The sequence below is a fragment of the Panthera onca genome, chromosome A2, assembly GCF_046562875.1.
Source record: "Panthera onca isolate mPanOnc1 chromosome A2, mPanOnc1 haplotype 2, whole genome shotgun sequence".
NCBI classification, from domain to species: Eukaryota; Metazoa; Chordata; class Mammalia; order Carnivora; family Felidae; genus Panthera; species Panthera onca.
Window position 1 is genome coordinate 18,167,824 of NC_138340.1, and position 26,500 is coordinate 18,194,323.

A 26,500-nucleotide genomic window follows, 5' to 3' on the forward strand; every position below is an offset into this window, starting at 1 on the left:
CTCCACACTGTCAGCGCAGAGCCTGATGTAGGGCTCAAACTCGTGAACCGTGAGATCATGACCTGAGCCGAAACCAAGAGTCAGACGCTTAACTGCATGAGCCCACCCAGGTGCTGCTATGCTGAGTTGATTTTTAACATAATGTAAACAATTCAGTGAGGTAAGATAAGTCTTTTCAACAAGTGGCACTGATGCAATTGGACAGCCATAGGCAAATTTTTGTACATTATATACAAATTCATTCAAAATGGGGTCACATACTTAAATGTAAAATGTTAAACTATAAATAGAATTCTTAGGGACACACCTGGGTAGCTCAGGCAGTTAAGCGTCTGACTTCGGCTCAGGTCATGATCTCAGTTCATGAGTTCGAGCCTCGCATCAGGCTCTGTGCTTATAGCTCAGAGCCTGGAGCCTGCTTTGGATTCTGTGTCTCCTTCCCTCTCTGACCCTGCCCTTCTCCTGCTTTGTCTCTCTCTTTTGTTTCTAAAAAAAAAAAAAAAAAAAAAAAGAATACTTAGAAAAAAGCACAGAAGAAAATCTGGGATCTCAGGCTAGGTAAAGAGACCCAATGCCTCAAATACCTAAAGTCCAATCCATAAAAGAAAAATTAACAAACCCAACTTTATTAAAATTAAAAATGTTTGCTCAAGGGGTTCTTGGATGGCTCAGTCAGTTGAGCATCTGACTCTTGGTTTTGACTCAGGTCATGATCTTATGGTTCATGAGTTCGAGCCTTGCATCAGGCTCTGAGCCTGCTTGGGATTCTCTCTCTCTCCCTCTCTCTGCCCCTTCCCCACACAGAGAGGGAGCACAAAATAAACATTAAAAAGAAAATGTTTGCTCAAGATACTCTGTTAAGAGGATGAAAAGCCAAACTATAAACTGAGAGAAAATATTTGCAAACCATGTATCTGTCAAACCACTAGTATCTATCTATCACTTCTCGGCATTTTGGCTAAGATCAAGCATAGTATTTGTTCTTATTAGTTTAAACCACTAGTATCTAGAATAAAGGACTCTAAAAACTCAACGGTAAAGGGGCACCTGGGTGACTCAGACGGTTCAGTGGTTGAGCTTCCGACTCTTAATTTTGGCTCAGGTCATGATCCCAGGATTGCGTGATCGAGCCCCACATTGGGCTCTGTGCTGAGCGAGAAGCCTGCTTAAGATTCTCTCTCTCTCTCTCTCTCTCTCTCTCTCTCTGTCTCACTCTCTCTCTTCCTTTGCCCCTCTCCCATGTTTGTTCTCTCTCTTTAAAAAAAAAACAAAAGGGGCGCCTGGGTGGCGCAGTCGGTTAAGCGTCCGACTTCAGCCAGGTCACGATCTCGCGGTCCGTGAGTTCGAGCCCCGCGTCGGGCTCTGGGCTGATGGCTCGGAGCCTGGAGCCTGTTTCCGATTCTGTGTCTCCCTCTCTCTCTGCCCCTCCCCCGTTCATGCTCTGTCTCTCTCTGTCCCAAAAATAAATAAAAAACGTTGAAAAAAAAATTAAAAAAAAAAAAAAAAAAAAACAAAAACAAAAAAAAAAACCCTAAACATGCAACTACCATATGACTCAACAATTGTACTCCTGGGCATTTATCCCAGAGAAATGAAAACTTATTTTCTCAGCAAAACCTCTGAATACAAATGTTTATACCATCTTTATTCATAATAGCCCCAAACTGGAAACAACCCAGATGTCCTCCAATGGATGAAAAGTTAAACACACCATGGACTATTAAAGAGAAATGAATAATTCATACATGCAACAATCTGGTGAATCTCCAGAAAATTATCTTGAGTTAAAAATGCCAATCCAGGGGCGCCTGGGTGGCTCAGTCAATTAAGCATCTGACTTTGGCCCAGGTCATCATTTCAGTTTGTGAGTTCAGGTCCCACGTTGGACTTGTTGCTGTCAGTCAGTGCAGAGCCTGCTTCAGATCCTGTCTGTGCCCCACCCCACCCCACCGCCGGTGTGTCCCTCCCCCTCCCCCAAAAAAGAATTCATAATTACAAAAAAAAAATTTTTAAAGCCAATCCAAAAAGTTTACTTGGGAACTTTACTATAGTATGATTCCATTTATATAACATTCTTGAAATTATAAAATTATAGAAATGGAGTATAGACTCATGGTTGCTGGGCCAGTTAAGAACTAGAGTGGGAGAAGGAAAATGGATGTGGCCATGGCAATGATGGAAATATCCTGTATCTTTACCATATCAATATCAATATTCTGGATGTAATATTGTTCTAGGGTTTTACAAGATGTTACCTTTATGGGAAAACTGGATAAAGGGTACATGTGATCTCTCTGTATTATTATTTTTCCCTTTACATTATTTTTTACAAGTGCACATACATCTATAATTATCTCAAAATAAAAAGCTTAATTAAAAAATACACAAAATTGGAATAAAGCTTGCACTGTTAAAAGCTCAAAAAAATACACAAAATTAAATGACAAATGCAAACCATGGAAAAGACTTGCCACATACGGTAAGTAATTAACAACCTTAACACGTCCAAAGCTTTTATAAGCCAAAAAAAACAAACAAATGAGCAAAGAAAAATAGGTACTTCATAAAGAAACAATACAAACAAGAAAAATTGGGGTTCCAGGTGGCTCAGTTGGTTGAGTGACCGACTTCAGCTCAGGTCATGATCTTGTGGTTCGTGAGTCCGAGCCCCACATCAGGCTGCCTGTCAATGCAGAGCCCGCCTCAGATCCTCTGTCCCTCTCTCTCTGCCCCTTCCCACTTGTGCTCTCTCAAAAACAACCATTTAAAAAAATAAAAACATGAAAAAATTAAAACAATGCAAATTTTTCACCCATGAGACTGGCAGAGATTGTAAATTAGATGCTGCAGAGTTTCCTGGTCAGTGGGTGCTCCTGTATTATTGACTGAGAATAGAAAGGGATAGGACTTTATAGGAGGGCCATTTGGTAATATGTTTTAAAAACTTTTTAAAGTATACACCTTTAGGGGGTGCCTGGGTGGCTGAGTTGGTTAAGCGTCCGACTCTTGATCTTGGCTCAGGTCATGATTTCATGGTTCATGGGATCAAGCCCCGTATTGAGCTCTGTGCTGACAGTATGGAGACTGCTTGGGATTCTCTTTGTCTCTCTAGCTCTCTCCCTGTCCCTCCACCTCAAAATAAACAAAGTTTAAATAAATAAATAGATAAATAAATAAATGTACACACCTTTAAACATACTAATTTCATGTCTGGACATTTATTCTAAGAAAATAATCAGGTATACATGGGGTGCCTGGGTGGCTCAGTCAATTGAGCTTCCTACTTTGGCTCAGGTCAAGATCCCACAGTTAGTGGGTTGGAGCCCCACATTGGGCTCTGCGCTGACAGCAGGGGCCTGCTTCAGATCCTCTGTCTCCCTCTCACTCTGCCCCTCCCTGGCTCTCTCTCTCAAAAATAAATAAACATTAAAAAAAAGAAAAGAAAAGAAAAGAATCAGATATACACACAAAAACTTATTTATAAAGATCTTCGCTATCGTATATAATTTGTCATGCCCCAGATAAGGAATTATTGGGTAAATGACAGCCATGTAATGAAATAAGATACAGAACATGATGCTTGAGAAAAACAACCACAGAAAATTAGGATACATCAAGTGAAAAAAGCTGGTTATAAAACTAATGCATTATGTGACCTCAATTTTATTTCAAAAGTTAACATTTCCTAACATACATGTTTACCAAAAAGGCTAGAAGAATTCACATAAAAACATACCAGTGGTTACCTCAGTGGGGTGGTATCATGGGTGATAAATACATTTTTTTCTTTGTGCTTCTCTGCATTATCAAAATTTTCTAGCAAGAATTATGTGTTAAATTACTTCAGCTATTAGAAGAAAACAGCAGTAACTTTGTTGTTTTAAAAGGAGCCTGTGTGGTAAGGCAGGAGACCAATTCACACCCTTGGCTGTCAATGAGCCAGGTACTCAAAGGGCACTGAGTCTTTGGGCAACTGGTAGAGACATAAGATACACAGGCAGAAGTAGCCTCCCTTCCACCTCTGAAGAAACACGGTTCACCTTTCAGAGTTCCTGAAGTACTGTTAATAACAGTGGATAAGTCTAGAATGACACATCACAGGTGTGACATTTTGGTTGGTTTGTTACACTGTCCTGGTTCTCGATTCTACTACGATTGCTTCCATGCTCTTGAAAACCTTGAAACTGTTTTGCACACCTGACCTGAAGCCTTTATAAAGGGTGAAAGGACATAAACATCCACACAAAATTGCATACTGAATGGAAAAAGCTAGCTGCCTCCCCCCAGATCACATTCCCCCACACCAGCTCATACCCTTACCTGTAGCAAGCACTTGATCCGTTCTCCAGGGGTCATAATTCCCGTGGTGAATACACCAGATAACATCCCAGCTGCAAATATTTGGGGGTAGCTGTATTGAAAACAAAAACCAGAGGCAACCCCTGTGACTAACCACCCAGGACAGCAGCAATCCCAGCACGAAGGATGACTTTGTAAGAAAAAATAAGCACTTGGACTAGGCAGAAGCCTGGCAGAAATAAATCATATTTTGCACAAAAGCAAAGTTCTAGGTGTATTCTGAGGTCAAATTTTCCAGGGCAGAGGTCTCAGTACCAAGAGTAATATGAGCTTGGTCAAGAAGGCCACCTGCACACTCAGTTGGCCTCACCCACAGAAGCTTTATAGTGAGACATAGTTCCCTGCCTGGGCCTGTCATGCACAATGACTACAGATTAGTTTTTAGGCTTCACTGAGCCTTGACTCCCCATTTGTAAAACTCAGGGTTGTTGTGGAAAAAAGCCTCCAACTCAAGATTTAGGTCTCAGTCAACCCCAGTTTCCCTCCAATCTCACTTCCTCTGGATCAGCAAGGGCCTAAGAACATTTTAAGCCAAGACTCAAGCGAGACAGCATCAAGGCTAGGGGGACAGTTGTGGCCATTTCCACAGGATGAGGGGCACCCAGGCCAATTGCAAAGAGTGTGCTGTTAAGATGCTGAAAAAGGCCCAGACAGGGATGGTACCCAGAGAGGCATGATGAGTTCTGTAGCCCTCTGGGCAGGGAATGATCCCTCAGCGGCCAGAGAGATGGATCCTCACCCTGGCCCCTACAGAATAAACCACACGAAGTATTTGGAGGTGAGGCTCCAGGTATCTATAGCACACAGCTGTCTGTGCTACCTCTGGCATCTCCTTTTCTATTAGTAATACAAGGGTCACCAGGAGGCAATGGAGCACAAAGCTATAATTAACATCTCAACAGAGCCTCCACAATTTAAGAAAGGTTACTAAAAATCTTCAGTTACTTGCCAGAGCCTCAGGCCCCTCCTGACCCCAACCTCTGACAGTTGAGCCTTCAGCCAGGTCCCACTCAACAAGAGCCCAAGACCTGGAGAACAGATGTCAAACGGAGTAGAGAGACATCTACTGCAGTCCTTCCCTCTAGGTAGGGCATACGTTTCAACAGCCCTGTTTTTGTTGTTGTTGTTTTATATTCTCACTCCAGGCAGGGCCCACACATATACCTCAGGCATGCAGACCTAGCACACAGGTTGGCTGTCGAACAGTCAAGAGACTTGCTTTCATGCACGGCCTCCTTCACAGACACAGTTCACACTGTTGTCTCCAAGAGGAGCCCTCTCAGCAACTGAAGTTCTCCTCAGGAGACCAACATGCTCTGTACTTTGCAGGATGCCCATACTCCAGGCCAGGCACATCCCCATCTCTTGGGAATAAGGACTTTTCTCTGAATGGGTTCTCTGTGTGTGCCCAGAGAACTCTTTAGACACTCTATGACTGCCTGGCCCATTCTGCCACTCCCCACCCCCACCCTAGGCTGGTATCTGTGAGTCTGAACCTTCTTGGGGATCCACTCCAAGATGCTGGTAATGCTCATTTCCATACTATCCTCAAATACCACTGCAGGGAGGGGAAACATGGCAGGGCTGATGTCCAGAATTTAAAACATGGCAAGATTATACGAGTGGGGTCCTCAGTGTCTCAACCTTTGCTCAAGCAGGAAGGGTATTTCTTTGTATGCTGATGTGATTGTACAGGGAATACAACCCACAGGTCTAAGTACTAACAATGACCCCACTGGGGGTTTTAGTGCATCGCCCCAGTATAACTATGAGCTGGTACATGAGCTAGAATACCAGCTTCTCAGAGAAGACATGTGTCCCTGGGACATTTGGACTACCAACAGCCAAACACAGCTTCAAAAGGACCCCATACACATTCACATTCGTGGCCACCTGTGGCTATTTATAGAAGCTTGTCACATTCAGAGGGTCACAAGGACTCCAGAAATAGTTTCACATTATAAGCATCTCATCTATGTCCTAGACCCTTACTCAGCATGCTGTGGCCTGAAGTAGTGACAGAAAACAACCACACAGCACCCTGGGCTTCCTCCCTCAAACTCTTGGACCCAGGCCTGGCCAGCCTCTGTGGGATCTGTGCTGCCTGCAGCCCTTCCCAGGAGTTGTTGTCACCCTGCAAGTCTCAGACTGAGGACATCTTATCATCCCATGTTTCCACTCTGAATCCCCCTGCATGCCAAGAAGGTGGTCTGATGAAAAGTACATCATAGTGAATATAGTCAATAATATTGTAATAACTTTGTATGGTGACAGATGGGAACTACACTTACCATGTGAGCATTTCATAATGTATGTAATTGTTGAATCACTACATTATATACTTGAAACTAATATTATGTGTCAACTATACTTCAATTAAAAATTTAAAAAGGTTTAATTAAAAAAAAATTGAGAGGCACCTGCGTGGCTCAATCAGTTAAGTGTCCAACTTCGGCTCAGGTCATTATCTCCTGGTTCATGAGTTCAAGCCCTGCATCGGGCTCTGTGCTAACAGCTCAGAGCCTGGAGCCTGCTTTGGATTCTGTGTCTCCCTCTCTCTCTGCCCCTCCCCTGCTCATACACACACACTCTCTCTCTCAAAACCAAATAAACACTAAAAAAAAAAAAAAAAATTGAGAAACACCTGGGTGACTGAGTTGGTTAAGGGTCCTTCCCTTTTCCCAAGCAGGGGATGGAAGACAAGGCTGCTGTTGTCATTGCTGTAGCACTGGGGACTGTTCATGGCATTTTACATACTTTTTCACATTCAGACCTCTCAATGCTATGGGGTTGATATTACTAATATCCACAGTAAGTGATACTACTTCATAGAAGAAATTATGACAACCTGGTAGGGAAGATGGGGGAGGATTCGGGGTTGTTTTCTTTTTCCCTTTGGTTCACAGGGCAAAAGAAGCTCAAGTACCTCCCTCATGTGGAGCAACCAGGAGCCAGTGTTAGGGGTCCAGAGGGACAGCCACTCCCTATCTGCCAAGATTTTTCACTTTGACCCATGTCACACCACCAGGTGGAACAGCTTCAAGTGCTCCAGACCTGTAAGTACTCACCTGAGCACATCCTCTGGGCATTTCTGTTGCAGTTTCTTCCCCAAACCAAACCCAAAGAAGCACACAGCGAACATGGGGGTAACCCCAATGATGGGGGCAGCCATGCCCCGATATAGCCCCGTGATGCCCTGCAAGGAATCACAGAAACAGAAGCTGTTTATAGACACGAGTACCCTTTATACTGCTGAAACAGCGACGTACTGTGTCCTCTAAACTGTGGCTTCCTTCCTTCACCTCTTCTCCGAGTGAAGAGAACTTTCAAAAGGAAGAAAAACCCCTGGGAGCCTGGGTGGCTCAGTCGGTTAAGTGTCCAATTCTTGGTTTCAGCTCAGGTCATGATGTCACAGTTCATGAGTTTGAGTCCTGCCTTGGGTTCTGTGCTGATGGTGCAGAGCCTGCTTGGCATTCTCTCTCTCTCCTCCTGCATCTCTTTCTCTCTCTCAAAATAAATAAACTTAAAAAAAAAAACAAAAGGAAGAAACCCCCAGAAATAGTTGTCCTTTTATACACTGCTGAAGAAACCAGAAACAGCTTTTATTCTGGAAAGCAATCTGGCAATATGCAGCATGCCCTTTCATCAGGAAATTCTGTGTCTAGAAGTTTATTCTAAGAAAATACTCAGAGATGTAAAAAGAGAATGACATTAGGCATTTATAAGCTCCCAAAATTTTGGAATAATCCAAAAAACTCCCAAATAGGAGATTAACGAGACAAATGATGGGAATTCCATAAATGGACTATCACACGGCCATTAAATCACATTGTAACATGAGAAGATGCTATTAAGTCTACTTAGAGACCACTAAAAAGGCAGGCTAGAAGATAAGATGTACAATGTGATCTGACTTCCTTGGAGTGAGATGACAGGTAATTAAGAAATTTTTGTATTTTCCAAGTACTAAGACAGAGGGTTTTTATTATTAGAAACAATAGTAAGACTGCACATCAATTTTCACTCATGTAGTTTGTGATAAAATCAACTATGCCAGTAGCTAATAAACAGACAAACAGATATCCCAACCAAATGAGGTTCGTAACCAGGGAAAAAGATTTGGGACCCAGGAGACCAAGGGTTGAGCCCAAGAGAGGTAAAGGAGGCTTCTGGGATGGCGTTGGGTACTGTGGGCCTGGAAAGAAGCCAGTCCACACAAGAGTATGAGGATAGAGGACCCCAGAAGGGAAGTTTCCCAAAAAAAAACAAAAAACAAAAAAAACAAAGCAAAACAACTCACAGTGGAAGAACAGATTACAACTGTTTAGGCAGTGTGGAAAACCAAACAGAAAGGTACTCCACAGAGCTTTCTTAGGTACAAGATAACCGAGATAGCAATTCAAAGAAACACAAGCAAAAGAAACTGACACAATTATTTTACCTAACCTCAAGAAAAACAAAAAGTCACACAAGAAATAAAATGCGCATCATACTATATTACTTAAGAGGAAAAAAATATATATAAAGTTGTAATCATGAAAACAGTAAATTGGATTAAACCACAACATATGATAAAACTATACAGGCAGGGCAGAAAGAGGGCATAAAGAAATGTAAGACTAGGGGCACCTGGGTGGCTCAGTTGGTTAAGTGTGACTCTTGGTTTAGGCTCAGGTCACAGTCTCACGGTTTGAGTTCAAGCCCTACATTGGGCTTTGTGCTGACAGCGCGGAGCCTGCTTGGGGTTCTCTCTCTCAGCCACTCCCCTGCGTGTGCGCATGTGTGTGCTTTTTCCTCTCTCTCAAAATAGATAAATAGGGGCACCTGGGTGGCTTAGTCTGTCAAGCATCTGACTTCAGCTCAGGTCATGATCTTGTGGTTTGCGGGTTTGGGCCCTGCATAGGGCTCTGTGCTGACAGCTCAGAGCCTGGAGCCTGCTTCAGATTCTGTGTTTCCCTCTCTTGCTGCCCCTCTTCCACTTGTGCTCTCTCTCTCTCTCAAAAATAAATAAACATTAAAAAAAAGTTTAATAAATATTTTTTAAAAAGCATTAAAAAAAGAAACGTTAAGACTTAAAATCATCTACCACAAATAGGTAGCTAACACATATAAAAAGTGTATTAAATATAGTTGTAAATGTATATTTTTTTAGGTAGAAACAGCATAAACAACTGGAAAAGCTGAAAAAAATTACCTCTGGAGAAGAGGTGGATAAATCATTTTGCTACTTTGTTACAAGCCTTTCAGTAACAAACCCAAGTGCTTGTATCACTTTAATACAAAATAAGGAATAATTTTAAAAACAAATGTTATAATTGCTCATTTTTTTTTACACTTTTTAAATTTAATTTTGTATTTTTTTAAATTTATATCCAAATTAGCATATAGCGCAACAATGATTTCAGGAGTAGACTCTTTAGTGCCCCTTACCCATTTAGCCCATCCCCCCCCCCACAACCCCTCCTGTAACCCTGTTTGTTCTCCATGAGTCTCTTGTTTTGTCCCCCTCCCTGTTTTTATATTATTTTTGTTTCCCTTCCCTTATGTTCATCTGTTTTGTCTCTTAAAGTCCTCATATGAGTGAAGTCATATGATTTTTGTCTTTCTCTGACTAACTTCACTTAGCATAATACCCTCCAGTTCCATCCATGTAGTTGCAAATGGCAAGATTTCATTCTTCTTGATCGCCGAGTAATACTCCATTGTATATATATACCACATCTTCTTTATCCATTCATCCATCGATGGACATTTGGGCTCTTTCCATACTTTGGTTATTGTTGATAGTGTTGCTATAAACATGGGGGTGCAGGTGTCCCTTCGAAACAGCACACCTATATCCCTTGGATAAATGCCCAATAGTGCAATTGCTGGGTCATAGGGTAATTCTATTTTTAGTTTTTTGAGGAACCTCCATACTATTTTCCAGAGTGGCTGCACCAGCTTGCATTCCCACTTTTACATTTTTTTTTTAACGCTTATTCATTTTTTTTTTTTTTAATTTTTTTTTTTTTTCCCAACGTTTTTTATTTACTTTTGGGACAGAGAGAGACAGCATGAACGGGGGAGGGGCGGAGAGAGAGGGAGACACAGAATCGGAAACAGGCTCCAGGCTCCGAGCCATCAGCCCAGAGCCTGACGCGGGGCTCGAACTCACGGACCGCAAGATCGTGACCTGGCTGAAGTCGGACGCTTAACCGACTGCGCCACCCAGGCGCCCCATAACGCTTATTCATTTTTGAGAGCCAGCGAGAGACAAAGCACAAGTGGGGGAGGGGCAGAGAGAGAGGGAGACAGACAGACAGACAGAAACCGAAGCAGGCTCCAGGCTCCAAGCTGTCAGCACAGAGTCCAACGTGGGGCTCAAACTCACGAACCTCGAGATGATGACCTGAGCCGAAGTCGGACGCTCAACCAACTGTGCCACCCAGGTGCCCCTATAGTTGCTGCTTAAGATAGAACTGCAGGAGAAATAGGGTGGTGCTCCACACCTGGAGAGTCCACAGACACAGGCTGGAGAACCTGTCTCTCTGCAGATCCTGGGCACTCACAACCAATCTTCTTTCCTGAACTAAAGGGGCACAACTGTACCAGTCGGCACTCCTGGGTCCTGCAAAGGTCTAACATTGTCACACGCTGTAAGCAGACTGTCTGAGGACAAAGTGCAAAGGCAGAAAACAGTAAAGAGTGAAGGGGGAAGAGAAGGTTCTGAGGAGGATCTACAAAAGCAGCATGTGACAAAGTCCTTCCAAAGCCTACAGCTCCCTGCCGGGGCTGAAAAGCATGTCCAAGTCCTAAGGGCCTAACTAAGCCCTTGCCTCCTGGTTAGCCTTCCTTCCACTATCCTGGCCCACCCACTTGCACGCAGCACAGCCAAGACCTCTGGCAGTTTCAGAAAGCAGAGAGGTCAGTCTGGCACAGCAAAAACCAAGGATGTGCATACATATGGACGAAGGAAACCTATTCAACCCTGCAGGGAGTTGGGTTTGTATAAGCCATTCTCACCAGGCCCCCAGGACCCAGCACACTGCCAAGCCACTAAACAGATGCTCAGTGTTCCTTGACCAAGAGGCATGTAAACCCTGCCTTTCTTCCACCAGCGCAGAAGATTTGGGGCAGATCCAAAGCCTAAAGCCTCAATGGAACACCGATGAGACTCAGCTCTGGGAAGCACAGATGAAAGAAAGAATGCCTTAAAGAAAAAAAGGCAGCACCATCTTGGGCATGGATCCTGTGGGAACCATGGGAACAACTTCTCCCCCAAGGCTTAATCCATCACTTAGCAGTCTCCCTTCTTTATCTGGGTGACACCTAAGCACCCTGAATTCTGCCTTTCAAATGAGAAAACCATTTTATTAGCTTTAGTCATCCATATAAAACAGCAGCTGGAACCATCAAAGACTCCAGAGCAACAACAGGAGGGCATGGGATGGCACAGCGAGAGAGCCGCAGCTGTGGGCTAGCCCTCCAACAGAAAGACACCCTATCCCCCCAGGGAAGCAACAAACCAACTCTGTGAATGTGGTCCTCTGAGTAAGAGGAATGCCCAACACCTAGATACCATACCTCTCTAACAAGTGTCTTCCGGAAACAGTCAAAGGTCCCAGAATACATGGGTGGCTGTCCAGGCAAACTTGGGGGCTGTGTCTGCAGTCGGACCTGAAACCAGAAGTTAAAACACAATCATCTCCCAGAAACAGAACTGCTTGCCAAACTCTGAACAGAGAATAGTTGTGCCTGTGTACATGTCTTTGGCACTTGCTTAACCTGCTAGATTCAGACTTCTCTTTCCTCCAATTTATTCAAACTCTGTACTCACATGTCATTAGTAGCATGCCTTTTTTTCCCCTCATCTAGTCACTTCCACCACTTATTTCTTACCTAATGGATCCCACAATGACCCAATGGGATAGGTATTCCCAGTTTACAGATAAGAAGGCTGGGTTTACAGAGTTCAAGTGATATGCCAATAGTTATGACCAGCTTCCTATTTGTGGTGGCATGCTGGTGGTTAGGTAAGGCACTCCACAAAAGCATTCTGGAGTAAGGTGGATTTTTTAAATGTATTTAAAAATATGTAAATTTATTTTGAGAGAGAAGGAGAGTGCAAGCTGGGGAGGGGCAGAAAGAGGAGAGATAGAATCCTAAGCAGGATCTGCACTGCCAGTGTGAGCCTGACATGGGGCTCAAATCCACGAACCATGAGAGCATGACCTGAGCCAAAATCAAGAGTCATACGCTTAACCAACTGAGCCACCCAGGCACCCCTGAGTAAGGTGGATTTAATCCCACTTCTGCTGATCCTCATCCTTCTTGACCTTTTGATATATACAGTGCTTCAAAATGTCTCTTCTTGAAACCTCCCTTCTTAGAACTCCCTCCTTTGTCTCCTTTTCTACTCCGGCATTCTTCAGGCTTAGCACCCTACCCATGTGGTCCATGATCCCATTCAGAAAACTCAGATTGCAGGGCTTCAGCTGCTACTCAGTGATGACTATCACTTGGCCATCTCCAGACCTTCTCTCCCATCTTTAGGGCTATACTTCCAACTTCCAAGTAAAGATCTCCCTACTCAAATCACCTCTGGAATCTCACCTTCCTGATGAATGTTCCATTTGTGCCAGAGCAACCTAGCTACCTCAGGATTTGAAACCATAGCATCACCTCTGACTACTTCCTATTGCTCTCCCTACTCTTACTGACATGGGCACCAAGTCTATTGGAGTGGTCCTTCAAGATGCTTCCAGAATCCTAATTTCTTCCTGTCTGAGTCCTTTCCTAGGCCAAGTCCTAACCCATTCTTACCCAGTATAGTGGTTTTCAATTATGTCCACTAATTCCTTGATGCTCCTTCCCCTTCAAACTTAAGTCCTAATTCACTCCCCTTGAATGTGGGCCAGACTCAGCCAACTTACTTCTATCAAGTAGAGTATGGTGGTATTGATGCTATATGACTTCCAAGGCTAGGTGACAAAAAGGCCAGCTTCTGCCTGACTCTATATCAGGTTATCTGCTTTGGGGGAAGTCAGTCACCATGTTATAAGGACACTCAAGTAGCTTAGAGAGGCCATGTATGGAAGAAAGAAGGCCTCCTGACAAGAGCCAGCACCAACTTGCCAGCATGTGAATGAACCACGTGGAAGCCAATCCTTAAGATGAGTGTAGTCCCATACAACATCTTTTTTTTGGGGGGGGTGGGGGGGTTGGGGGAGGACACTGTCTTTGGGTAATTTAAGTAATTTAAGTAATCTCTACACCCAACGTGGTGTTCAAACTCAAGACCCAAAAATCAAGAGTCATATGCTCTAGCAATTGAGTCAGCCAGGCACCCTGGTTCAGTACTTTTTCTCAACAGCTTTTTAAGATATAATTTCCGGGACGCCTGGGTGGCTCAGTCGGTTAAGCGGCCGACTTCAGCTCAGGTCATGATCTCACGGTCCGTGGGTTCGAGCCCCGCATCAGGCTCTGTGCTGACAGCTCGGAGCCTGGAGCCCGTTTCAGATTCTGTGTCTCCCTCTCTGACCCTCCTCTGCTCATGCTCTGTCTCTGTCTCAAAAATAAATAAACGTTAAGATATAATTTCCATACCATAAAATTCACCCTTTTAAAGTGCACAGTTCAATGGTTTTTAGTATTTTGAGTTGTGCAACCTTCATTACAATCAACTTAGAACATTTTCATCACCACAAAAAGAAACTCCACACCATTAGTAGTTACTCTCTATTTCTTGCTCCTCTAAGCCCCTTGCAATCACTTATCTACTGTCTCTATAGGCTTGTCTAATATTTATTCAATATTAAGTCCTTTGCCCATTTTTCAGTTGGGCTATTTGTCTTTTTATTGAGTTGCAAGAGTTCTTTATTCATCCTGGATGCCAGCCAACATCTGCAACCTCACAAACAACCCTAAGTCAGACTATCCACCTAAGCTGCTCCCACAACCCTGCCTCAGAAAGACTATGAGAGTTAATGAATGTTATTGTTTCGTATCACTAAATTTTAGGGTAAGTTGTTATAATGTGATAGATAACTGATACATCCAATTACTTCTGCAGTCTACTTCCTGGCTGTTTTTCCTGCTCAGAGTCCTTCTGCTTCCAAGTCCTTCTCATGGTGCTATCATACTAAACTTTTCAAAGCACCATTTTCGCCCTGCTCTTCCTCTGTTTCTTTAGAATCTCTTATTCTTATATTTGTTAGGGCCTCACATGTCACAATAAGGAAATCACTTTCTAGGCAATGGAGAGGCCATGCAAGTCTGAAGAATTTACAGGACAGAATAGTAGAAATGTAAAACAGAACTGCTTGACATCTGAAATCCCTTTTATTGGCTTTCAGATCCTCCATAATCAGGCACAACCTCCCTAGCTCAGTAAGGAGAGAGAGATGGATCAAAACTTCTGAGTGATACCTTTCTGTGATTCTGTATAGATTTCACACCTGTTCCATCATGACATCAACCATCCAAGCCAGCAAGAACATTAAAGTACTCCATGGTTGATCTTATTTTACAGCCTGATTCCCACTGCCAAGCCAGTATCTGCCTTCGCTTCTGCTCTTGCCCTGCCCAGAATGTCTGGGTTCTCCACTTCTCCAGTCAGAACTCAGCCAGCCCTTTACCACCTACCACACAGCCTTTCCAAGCTCCAACTCTGAAGTGCTGCAGTCCTTGCCTTCTTAGGCAACAGCTAGTCACCTTGGACCTCTGAAGGTGCCCCTAGGCCAGGCTTTGACTGGAACCCATGTGCCTCTCTGAGGTCAAAAGGACTGCAATCAGCAATTTGTGGTTTTAAGCTAAAAAGCGGCTTTTTGGCTGTTAAAAATGCCAGGGAACATTTTCAGTCATTTACACTTTAGTACAGAGATCACTGAGCCCTTCCTGAGAGTAACATCTGTGGGGAAGAAGGGCAAGAGGATACAGAAGTAAGAGCAACACTTGTATAAGGCAGCAAGTGAGGGTTTTGTTTTAAGAGAGGTTCCAAATGCCTCGAACTTACAAGATATCTGGCTACGTGGATCAAGTGTAGGAAGAGAGGCCAGACAATTCTCTCATACTAGTCTTAAGTCCCCTACACAGACTTCCCACCCTGTAAGACTCATGTTGGCTCCCCACAGGCCCACCCTGGACACGATCTGTCAATTTCCTCCAAATGTGTGTCCAGAAATAAGGGTAGAAAACTAGGATGAAGTTCTGAATGCTAAGTCACAGGGCATGGACTTTGGTCTCCAGGCAGGTCTTGCTGAATGTGCTGCAGGGGAAAGAATTGAAGCAAGATGTGAGGAAGACCAGTGAACAAGCCCTAATGAGTTTCCTCCTTCCCAAAGCCTCAGTTTGACCATGGCTTCCTCACCTGGGAGTTGTGAGGATCAACGCAGCCCTGGGCGAAGTCAGTCACCTGCTTTTCTTGGAAGGAGCTTATCCCTGAGGATATGATCACTTCCCACCAGAGGCCTATCAGGCTTATGTGAGGTGATAGGCTGAAGATGGCCAACCCCCTCTCTGGGACGGGAAAGTGAGAAGGAAATGATGGGGGCACTTTGGCCCCATAGGAATGTGTCAAAAGACATCTCTAGAATAATTGTACCTCTGTCTAGCTCTCTTTCTGAGGAGGGCTTTAACAGGTGACCTGTTTCAATCCTGCTGGTAATGTTGTAAGGTTTGCTGCAATCAGAGCTTTGGGCAGGTGCTTTTTCTTTCCTATCCCCAAAGAGGTGGCGCAATGCCGGACCGAGAACTTTAAATCAGAGCCCTTGGTGGACGGTTAGAGTCTGCTCCCTCTGCGCTGTATGACTCTTTGAGGCGCGAAGAACAGCTTCTCTGCGACCCCCAAAAAGAACGAAAGGGAGATTCCCTGGACTTCTCACGTAAGCTCCCACAGGCCCCGCTTCTGCCCCGGGCTGCGCCTCGTGGGAGACGCTGCTTTCTGCGCCTGGCCGGGGCCTCCTCCCTCCAGCCCGCGCGCGCCCCAGTCTCCTCGCACCTTGACGGTGTCCAGCGGGTGCCCCACAAACACCAGGCACATGCCGCCAAAGCCGCCGGCCAGCAGGTTCTTGAGTGGGCTGATAGGCTTCACCTCGTCTGCCATGGTCCGTCCGTCTGGCCGGCACTGTGTCAGTCTGTTCCGGGCCTGCCCTGCTCCACTGCACCAGCCGCAGCGCTGGCACCGCCGACCTTTCACCCACTTTCGCGTGGGCGGGGCAGGAGCCTAGGGCAGGAGCCTGTGGCAGCCTAAGCTGCCCAGTCCGTCTTCCGCTGGGGGGCGGCTTCCGGCCGATGTCCCGCCCCTCTGTAGGCATGGTTTGAGGTAGCAGAGCTGGCCCTGACCCCTTCCGGGCTAGGTTGGAAGTGCAGACGGTTAGCTTTACCCGTCCCGAAAGTCTTCCCAGACTTAAATGTTTTCTCCTCTACGCGTCGCATTCCTCCACTCACTCCGCAGAAGCCGACCGCGCTCGGCTTAGTGCCAGGCGCCCTTCCACGTGCTGGAGGCGCAGCTGGTAACCAGGCACACGGATCCCTGTCTTTGTGGAGTTTATAGACCATGACGAAGATAAATAAGTGAAAGCTGCATAGTGTATCAAGTGGTGATAATTGCTATGGAGAAAAACCCGGAAAGAGGGTTAGAGAGTATGGGAGAGAGGGGGCGAGTAATATGCAATTTTAAGTAGGTACGGGAGGGTTTCACTGAGAACGTGAGGAAGTGAGTCCTGCCCAAAGACATGGGGGTGGGGAGAATGGAGGGTGAGGGACCTAACAAGCAAAGGAAAAGAAAATACAAAAGCCCTGAGATGGGCTGTGCCTGGCCTCTTTGGAGAACCACAGAGAAAGGCCTTTGTGGTTACAGCAGAGTGAGGAAGAGGAGTAGCAGATAAAGACGTGGAGATATTGGTGGCACATTCAACAGGCTTTGTGTGCCGCTCTGAGGACGTCAGCTTCTACTCTGAAGGAGATGGTAGACAGAAGCCATTCTGGGGGTGCCTAGGTGGCTCAGTCGGTTAAACGTCCTACTTGGGCTCAGGTCATGATCTCCTGGTTTGTGGGTTCGAGCCCCGTTTTGGGCTCTGTGCTGACAGCTCAGAACCTGAAGCCTACTTTGGATTCCGTGTCTCCCTCTCTGTCCCTCCCCCACTCTCACTCTGTCTCTCTCTCAAAAATAAATAAACATTAAACAATAATAATAAAGACATTCTGGGGTTTTGAGCAAGGGAGTGACATAGTCTGACAAATGACTTAACAGGATCCCTCTGACTGCTGGCTGGGAATAGACTGTAAGGAGCAAGGAGGAAGCAGGGAGGCTTGAGGAAGCTAAAGGTCATGGTCAGAGGTGCTGGTTTGGATCAGTGCACAGAAAAGGAGGTGGTGAGAAGTATTTGGATTTTGGATATATTCTGAAAGGAGACCCTAAAGGAATTGTTAATGAATAGAATATAAGGTATGTGAGAAAGGAGTTAAGAACAATGCTAACGTTTTTACATTATTGACTCTAGGTGGGTGGTATCCAGGTATTCACTATCTTATTCTTTCATCATTTCTGTATGTTTGAAATTTTTCAAATTAAAAATTTGAACAGGAGTGCTTGGCTGGCTCAGTCAGAAGAGCATGTGACTCTTGATCCTGGTGTCATGAGTTCGAGCCTTTGTTGGGTATAGAGATTACTTAAATAAATAAAACTTAAACAAACAAACAAGCTGTGAACAATAGACATGCCCCTACTCTGTAGCAGGTACCTCACTGCCAAGCTGACCTGATGATAGTCCCCCTTTGTAGGTATTGCCAGACCACAGGGAAGCCTGGAGTGGGAAAGATGAGCCATATGTGCTGGGGGCAGAAGGATGAGTAACAGGCTCTGAGCCTGGCTGGTTCAGAAGTCCTATAGGGGAGTGGAGGGCAAGGATGCTAGGGCAAGGCCCCAAAGCCTGTCTACTCTGCACCATACTCTTTTTCTAAGAGGGGATGGGGAGCCACGAAAGAGTTTTAAGCACAGTGGTGACATGATCAGATTTGTTTTAGAAAGTCTGTTTTGGATGGACGAACTTGTGTTGAGAGAGACTGGAAGCAGGGAGACCAGACAAGAGAGAATACAGCAACCCAGGCAAAAGGGAGTGAAGGCATAAACTGAGGCAGGAGTCATAAAAGGACGGGAAAGGAGTTAGAACCCAAAAGCTAGTATTACCAGAAACCTGCAGCAACTCCGGGTTTCAGACACACTGTAATTGTGGTGCCCATGGCACATCCGTGGATACATCTGGTCAGTATTAGGTATACAGCTTGAGAACTAGGAGAAAGGCGAAGGCCAGAAACAGAAACCAGAAAGGTTTCAACATAAAGATGTATATGCAACCCCTGGAAGACTATACCATGGGGAAATGGGATGGCATATTAGGAGGAGCCCCCAAAGCAGAAGTTGTTACCATAGTTTTAGAGGAAACCCAAAAGAGAATCACGCCTCTGAGTAAAAGGGATGAAAGGATCAAATGCCGGGTCAAACTAAGGAATATTAAATGCTCTTTAGGTTTAACTATTAGTCATTGGTGACCTTTAGAAGAAGCTTGCTAGGAGTGTCGACCTGGCAGGTTGACTACTGAACAGGCAGCAAAAAGGTAGAGGCACTAAGACTCAGTTAATTACTGGTTCAAGAATTTTGGCAGGGAAGCAAAAAGAACAAAGGGTTAAAGGAAGGTTTAGATTTCAGTGTTTAAGATGGGACTGAGGCTGAGGGAAATATCAAGGAAAGAGAAAGAGGGGCGCCTGGGTGGCTCAGTCGTTTAAGCATCTGATTTTGGCTCAGGTCATGATCTTGTGGGTTCGAGCCCCGCGTTGGGCTCTGTGCTGACAGCTCAGAGCCTGGATCCTGCTTCGGATTCTTGTCTCCCTCTCTTTCTGCCCCTCCCCCATTCATGCTCTGTCTCTCTTTCTCTCTCTCAAAAATGGATCATCATTAAAAAAATAATAATAAAAGAGAAAGAAAGTGCCGCTGATAAGACATGGTCCCTAAGGTGCTAGGTATGGTTATCTGGTATGTGTGGCATCACCCAGCAAGCTTCTTCTAAATCCCTGGGATCTTCAGGGCTCCGACTCTGAATGTCTGGAATTAAGTCCTGGCATAAACATATTTAAAGCTTTTTGACTGAGTTGGAGAAGCACCCATTGTTAAGAATCTTTGAGATAGTGTTAAAAAAGAATTTTTTTTAAAAACAGGGGCACCTGGGTAGCTCTGTCGATTGAGTGTCCAACTTCAGTTCAGGTCATGGTCTTGCAGTTCGTGAGTTCAAGCCCCGCGTCGGGCTCTGTGCTAACAAACAGCTCAGAGCCTGGAACCTGCTTCAGATTCTGTATCTCTCTCTCTCCCCCTCCCCGTTCATGCTCTGCCTCTCTCTGTCTCTCAAAAATAAATAAATGTTAAAAATATTTTAAAGAATCTTCGAGATAGAAGAAAACTTAAAACTAAGCAAGGAGACAGCTTATAGGCCAATTGTAAAGTAAGGTAGCATAATGCCTGACATACAGTAGGTACCTAAAAGGATGATGTTGTTGAGTAAGTTAGAAGTGGGTTTATGTCCTCAGAGGGCTTCAGTATGGCTGAGGAGAAGACTCTCAGACATTAGAACAAGAAAGGGCTGGTAGGAGAGAGCTCGAGTGAAAAGCAGGTTGTCAGCTCCTGAGACCTGAGATTTCTTCCTGACTTTCTTCGCCAGTGAACATCATTGTCTTTGTTTCCCACAGATCGTGAGGGAATTTTAACCAGGAGAGGTTCCAAGCCACATGTTTACTGAGCCCCTCTGGTTTGCAAAACTCTGTGCTAATCACTAGATTGACCTCAGGAGTTTTACTGAGCAGAAGGTCCAAGATTCAGTGTTTAGTAATGGGGCCTTGTTTCTCTCATTTACTGTTTGTATCATTCTGGCTACAGAAGAGAAGCTAAATTAGAGTTAACCTGCACTCAGAGTAGCTTCTAGGAAAGATGGTGTTTGATATAGAACAGCCCTCCTGGTAAACCTGAGCACCTCCATGACAGACCTCAGAATGGACACTACTCAAGCCCACCAGGTCCTATTAAATCCTCAAAGAGTAACTGATAATCCACTAAACAAATAGTCTTCCTGCCTACTCATCTGGTCAGCCTTACCCACAACTAGAAAACTTACATGGAATTTAATCTGTGTCATTTTCTGGCCAAAAATCATCCTGAGCTCCTCACTGAGCCACCCAGGCACCCCATCCTCAATGCATCAGAATAAAATACAAGTAAGGGCCCCTGGGTGGCCCAGTAGGTTGAGCGTCCAACTTCGGCTCAGGTTGGGATCTCACGGTTCATGAGTTTGAGCCCTGCATTGGGCTCTGCATGGTGGTGTGAAGCCTGCTTGGGATCCCCTCTCTCTCCCTCTCTCTCTCTGCCCTCCAACCCCCCAGTTCATGCTCTCTCTCTCTCAAAACAAATAAACATGAAAAAATAAAATAGAATACAAGTAGTATTCTCTGGGCACTCAAAGCTTTTCATGATCTCATGGTAGCTTACTTCCCCAACCTTGTTTTTCTCTAGATTGTATCTTCACCTCTGAGCAAACTGAGTGTCTCCTGGTTTACCACACAAACCTGTTACTTAACTGCCTCCCACCCTCGCTCCAGGCCTTTACACACACTTTCCCCCTCAGCACATACTGTCCTTCCCCTTCCTCCTCAATAACAAGCAGATGCAAGAGATGTATACCAAGTCGCTTCCATATGCAAGACAGTATCCAACCAGTGGTTTTTAGCCATTTTCACAGTGGAGAATCTCTGGTGCCCTCTCCCCAGAAAAATGTACATATACATATGCACCGCCAGGTTTGCTTTCAATTTCATGAGAACTTGAAGCCATCCTTGGACCTCAGATGAGAAGCCCTTTCCTATCCTAGACTGTGGAAATCAAATATGGACTAATTTTCCTAATGTCCCTTCTTTGGTCCTTTTTTCTTTTCTTTCTTTTTTCTTGGCCTCAGATTCTAAGTCTGGGCTGAAATCTCTCCTTTCTCTCTTCTCATCACGGGCTCCAACCATACTGCCCACAGGGATCTCAAACTGAATACACTTAAAGGTAAATGGCATCGGGGCGACTGGGTGGCTCAGTCGGCTAAGCGTCTGACTTCGGCTCAGGTCATGATCTCGCAGTCTGTGAGTTTGAGCCCCGCGTCGGGCTCTGTGCTGACAGCTCAGAGCCTGGAGCCTGTTTCAGATTCTGTGTCTCCCTCTCTCTTTGACCCTCCCCCATTCATGCTCTGTCTCTCTCTGTCTCAAAAGTAAATAAACGTTAAAAAAAATTGAAAAAAAAAAAAAAAGGTAAATGGCATCTAGGAAAAAAGAACCCACAAGAAATCTTGAATTTAAAGATACTTCACAGGGGCACCTGGATGGCTCAATCGGTTAAGTGTCTGACTCTTGGTTTTGGCTCAGGTCATGATCTCGTGGTTTGTGAGTTTGGGCCCAGTGTCAGGCTCTGTGCTGGTAGCGTGGAGCCTGCTTGAGATTCTCTCTCTTTCCCTCTCTCTCTGCCACTCCCCCACTCATGTTCATGCTCTCTCTCTCTTTCAAAATAAATAAATAAAACTTAAAAAAAATACTTCACAGGTGAGTTGAATTAAAGTATGGCCACTTAGTTGGATAATCAAACTGATAAATCTCTTTAAAAAGCAAGGTGGAAAAAAAGACAAACTGAAAAATAAGGGAAATCGCAGTACAGAAGACAAGTTCCAAAGTTCCCACCTCACAGAGAGCCTGGGTGGCTCAGCTGATTAAGCGTCCAACTCTTGATTTCAGCTCAGGTCATGCTGCCATGGTTTGTGGGTTCAAGCCCTACGTCAGGCTCTGTGCTGACAGCTCAGAGCCTGGATCCTGCTTTGGATTCTGTGTCTCCCTCTCTCTGCCCCTCCCTGGCTTGAGCTCTCTCTCTCTCTCTCTCTCTCTCTCTCTCTCTCTCTCTCTCAAAAATAAATAAAAACATAAAAAAAAAAGAAGTTCCCACCTCTCTAATAGTAGTTACAATAGGAAAGGACTGAGTAAGGGGAGAAATATATAACCAAAGAATAAAGAAGAAAATATCTCAGTTGGAAACTCACATCTTTCCACTGAAAAGGGCCAATGAATACCAAGCAAGATGAATAATAAAATTTTAGAACAAAAGGGAAAAGAATCTTAAAAGCTTTCAGAGTGGGAAAAAGAGGCTATCAAGCAAGGAATAAGAATAAAAACATAGGTTCTTCATTCACTACGCTGACTGCAAGCAGCAGAAAATAAGCTCCAACTTCTGAGGTAAAATAATTTTGAACCTAGAATCTTATACCCAGCCAAACTAGCATTCAAGTGAGAGGAAGCAACAAGCATGCTTTCAATGAAGAAAAGAAAAACTTGGGACAGTTTCCTACCCACATGCCTTCTCTGAAAGAATTACTCAAGAAAATACTACAGTCAGACAAATAAATCGAAGAAAGAAAACATGGTAAGCAAAAACACTTGCAAAACTTATAGTTATCTTAATAATCATTGATGTTAAATTAAAAATAAGAATCTGATACAAAAATGCCAGAAGATTCATGTGCATTTGGCTTTCAGCTTTGTCCAGCAAAGCCAAGGATGGCAGAAAGGATTACTTAAGACTCTATGCAAGTCAAGAGAGGTGAAAGGGAAGCTAAAAGAAGTCTCCCCAAGCTGCTTGCAAGCTCCCGTATTTATTGAGCATACATTTAGGGAAACATTGTGCAATATATCAGTGGGCTATGTGCCAGTAAGAACATAAAGAAAGCATGCAGAAAAACAAGACAGGATAAAATATTCCATGAGATAACATAATCTAAGGAATTTATGAGTATAGGCAGGACCTAACCCTTAGATATACATTAACTAGATAACCTAAGTGAGTGCCCCCTAGATATACATTAACTAGATAAGTGAAGCCAAGCCTGCGGTTTTCAGCAAGGCTAAAAAAACAGTGTTCTGCTTTGCAATGCATTCCCTATAATCTCCTAACCCAGAATATGGCTATTTGATTTTCCACAGATTCACATGTGAGGTGGTACCTGGGCCATATCCAACAGGTTTCTGTATATGGTTGCTCTCACGGATACTTATTTCTATATTTTAGAGGCTAACATAACCCGGTTGCCAAAATCAGACAAAGATAGCACTCACACACAAAAAGGAAACCAGAAACTACTATTGCTTAATGCATGAATAACAAAAATATTAAAAGTAAAACATTAGCAAATCAATTCCACAAGGTTTTAAATGGATTAGGTATTATGACCAAATATGGTTTAAAATCAGTGAATCATGGGGCACCTGGCTGGTTCATTGGGTGGAGCATGAACACTTGATCTCAGGGCCATGGGTTCAAGCCCCATGTTGGCTATGGAGCCTGCTTTAAATTTTTTTTTTTAACGTTTATTTATTTTTGAGACAGAGAGAGACAGAGCATGAACGGGGGAGGGGCAGAGAGAAAGGGAGACACAGAATCGGAAGCAGGCTCCAGGCTCTGAGCTGTCAGCCCAGAGCCCGACACGGGTCTCGAACCCACGGACGGCGAGATCACGACCTGAGCTGAAGTCGGCCGCTTAACCGACTGAGCCACCCAGGCGCCCCTATGGAGGCTGCTTTTAAAAAAAAAAAGTTAATTTTTTTTTTTCATCTGTGAACCTCATAATGTGATCATAACACTAACGTAGTAAGGATGGTAATCCTATGATCATCTCAATAAATGGTAAGAACCATGTAATATTTGTGGTAGACATGGAATTGTACCACCTAGAACCTTCTTCAGGGAAGGCCTGGCTGCCTACCTGTGGAACATACAGTAGCAGATAGCCTCTAGCTCTCAGTCTTTCAGGATATACCTTAGCTTCAGATAACTGCCTCCTCTCTGGTCATACACTTCCCAAGACAGGCCATATGCAGTGATTGAGCAAGCATATAAATCCAAGTATGTAAAAGCATATAAATGTCTGGCCAGTCTGGCCTAGTATGAGATACTCTGATAGGCACTGTTCATTCCAGTGATCTCTGCTACATAGGTGGCAGCTTCGCTGGGACTGCAACACAGTTTAACTTTTGCCTCTGCCTAATTCTGCTTCCTGCCCCTTCCCTTTACATATGTTGGTCCCTAATAAATACCTTGCTCTCCCAACTCCATCTCAGCATTTGTTTCCAGAAAGTCCGACCAGCAATAGTAGTATTCAGTATCATTCCTTACCAAAAACAAAATAAAAAGTGGGGTGCTTGGCTGGCTCAATCAGAGGAATGTGCAACTATTGATCTCGGGGTCATGAGTACAAGCCCCATGGTGGGTATAGAGATTCCTAAAAAATAAATAAATAAACTTTAAAAAAAAAGAAAAGCACATAAGACTATAAACTTAAGATCTTAAGTAAATTCCCTTGCAATAGATAAAAAAGTAACTACCTTAAAAAATAATAAAAGAGGGGTACCTGGCTGGTTCAGTTGGTAGAGCATACAATCTTGATATCAGGGTTCTGAGTTCAAGCCCCATGTTGGGTGTGGAGTCTACTTTAAAAAAAAAAAAAAGATATTTAAAAACAGGAGCCTAGTAACTAAAAATATTTAAAGGTAAAATATTGGAAACTTTCCTATTAATGACAGGAACAAAGGTAAACATGCTTTTGGTCATGATTACTGCTTAACATTTTTTTTTTAAATTTATTTATTTATTTTTGAGAGACAGAGAGAGTAATCAAGGGAGGGACAGAGAGAGAGGAAGAGAGAGGATCCCAAACAGGCTCCCTGTTGTCAGCTCAGAGCCTGATGTGGGGTTTGAACTCACAAACCATGAGATCATGACCTGAGCTGAAACCAAGAGTCGGGCGCTTAACTGACCGAGCCATCAAGGTGCTCCTTGGCTAAGAAATTTTTGAAAAAAAAGGGTTCCTGGGTGGCTCAGTCGTTAAGCATCTGTCTCATCAGGCTCTGCGCTGTCAGGAGGAGCCTGCTTGGGATCCCCTCTCTCTCCTTCTCTCTTTGCCCCTCCCCTGCTCTCTCTCTCTCAAAAACAAACTTTTAATTTTTTTTTAAGTTTATTTATTAATCTTGACAAAGAGAGCGCAGGAGGGGCAGGGAGAGAGGGAGAGAGAAAGGATTCCAGGCAGACTCTGCACTTCCATCGTGGAGCTGGACGTAGGGCTCGGACTCACAAACTGTGATTTCATGACCTGAGTCGAAATCTAGTCAACCTACTGAGCCACCCAAGCGCCCCTAAGAAGATCTTTTTAGATAATGTAGAGAACAGATATCATAGCAAAAGGGTAGAAATATGGAGACTAGTTAATTGCTCACATCTAGGGACACATGATGGTTTGTACTAGAGCAGCAGAAATGCCAAATCAGGACATACGATGGAGATATAACATTTACAGACTGAATGCAATATTTGAAAGGGAAAGAAGAGTCATAGAAGACTTGTGAATTTTTGGCCTGAGTAAACAGTGAGAAATAGTGGCATTATTGAGCGGGGACACATTGGAGGAATAACCAGTTTGGGGATAAAATTGAGTTTTGTTCGGGACATTGCCAATATGACCTCCAAATGGGCATATTGAATGGACACTTGAATATATTGAACGTGGAGGTTAGGGAATTGGGTAGAGCTAGAAAGAAAAATCTGTAAGTTATCAGTGTACTGAAGGTCCTTGGGCAGAGGTTAGATGAGATTGCTAGAGAATGAGTGTAGATGGAGCAGAGGATGAAGATGTAGTGAATCTCCTGTGCAGTACTCTTCACAGCAATTTCATACTTATTTTACTATTCCTCTAATTTCTGCATCTCTTACTAGACCAAAGCTCCTAAACTACAGCAACTGTGATCTCCTTTCCTCACCATTTATCTGACAACATGGTGCCTGGCCTTCAGCTGGCCTCAAAGAATCAAAGGCATTAAAGTTTTTTTTGTTTTTTGTTTTTTTTTTTTTTAAGAGAGAGAGAGAGACAGAGAGACAGAGACAGAGCGTGAGAGGGGCAGAGAGAGAGGGAGACACAGAATCTAAAGCAGGCTCCAGGCTCTGATCTGTCAGCACAGGACTCGATGTGGGGCTCAAACTCACAAACTGTGAGATCATGACGTGAGCTGAAGTCAGATGCTTAACCAACTGAGCCACCCAGGCGCCCTT

The 26,500-nt window shown here is 44.1% G+C and overlaps 1 protein-coding gene and 1 pseudogene across 1 annotated transcript in view; one reads left to right on the top strand and one right to left on the bottom strand.

Annotated features, from left to right (window-relative positions):
* Positions 1–16,573, bottom strand: part of SLC25A20 (solute carrier family 25 member 20) — a 30,106-nt gene extending 13,533 nt beyond the window's left edge. The window contains exons 1-4 of the mRNA XM_060631007.3: positions 16,340–16,573; positions 11,926–12,018; positions 7,428–7,555; positions 4,321–4,411 (exon numbers count right to left, since the gene is read on the bottom strand). Coding sequence (XP_060486990.1) covers positions 4,321–4,411; positions 7,428–7,555; positions 11,926–12,018; positions 16,340–16,444 — 417 coding nt within the window. The 5' untranslated portion in view covers positions 16,445–16,573. The remainder of the gene's footprint in view (positions 1–4,320; positions 4,412–7,427; positions 7,556–11,925; positions 12,019–16,339) is intronic.
* Positions 939–1,034, top strand: LOC132680006 (U2 spliceosomal RNA; annotated as a pseudogene).
* Positions 16,574–26,500: the final 9,927 nt, after the last annotated feature.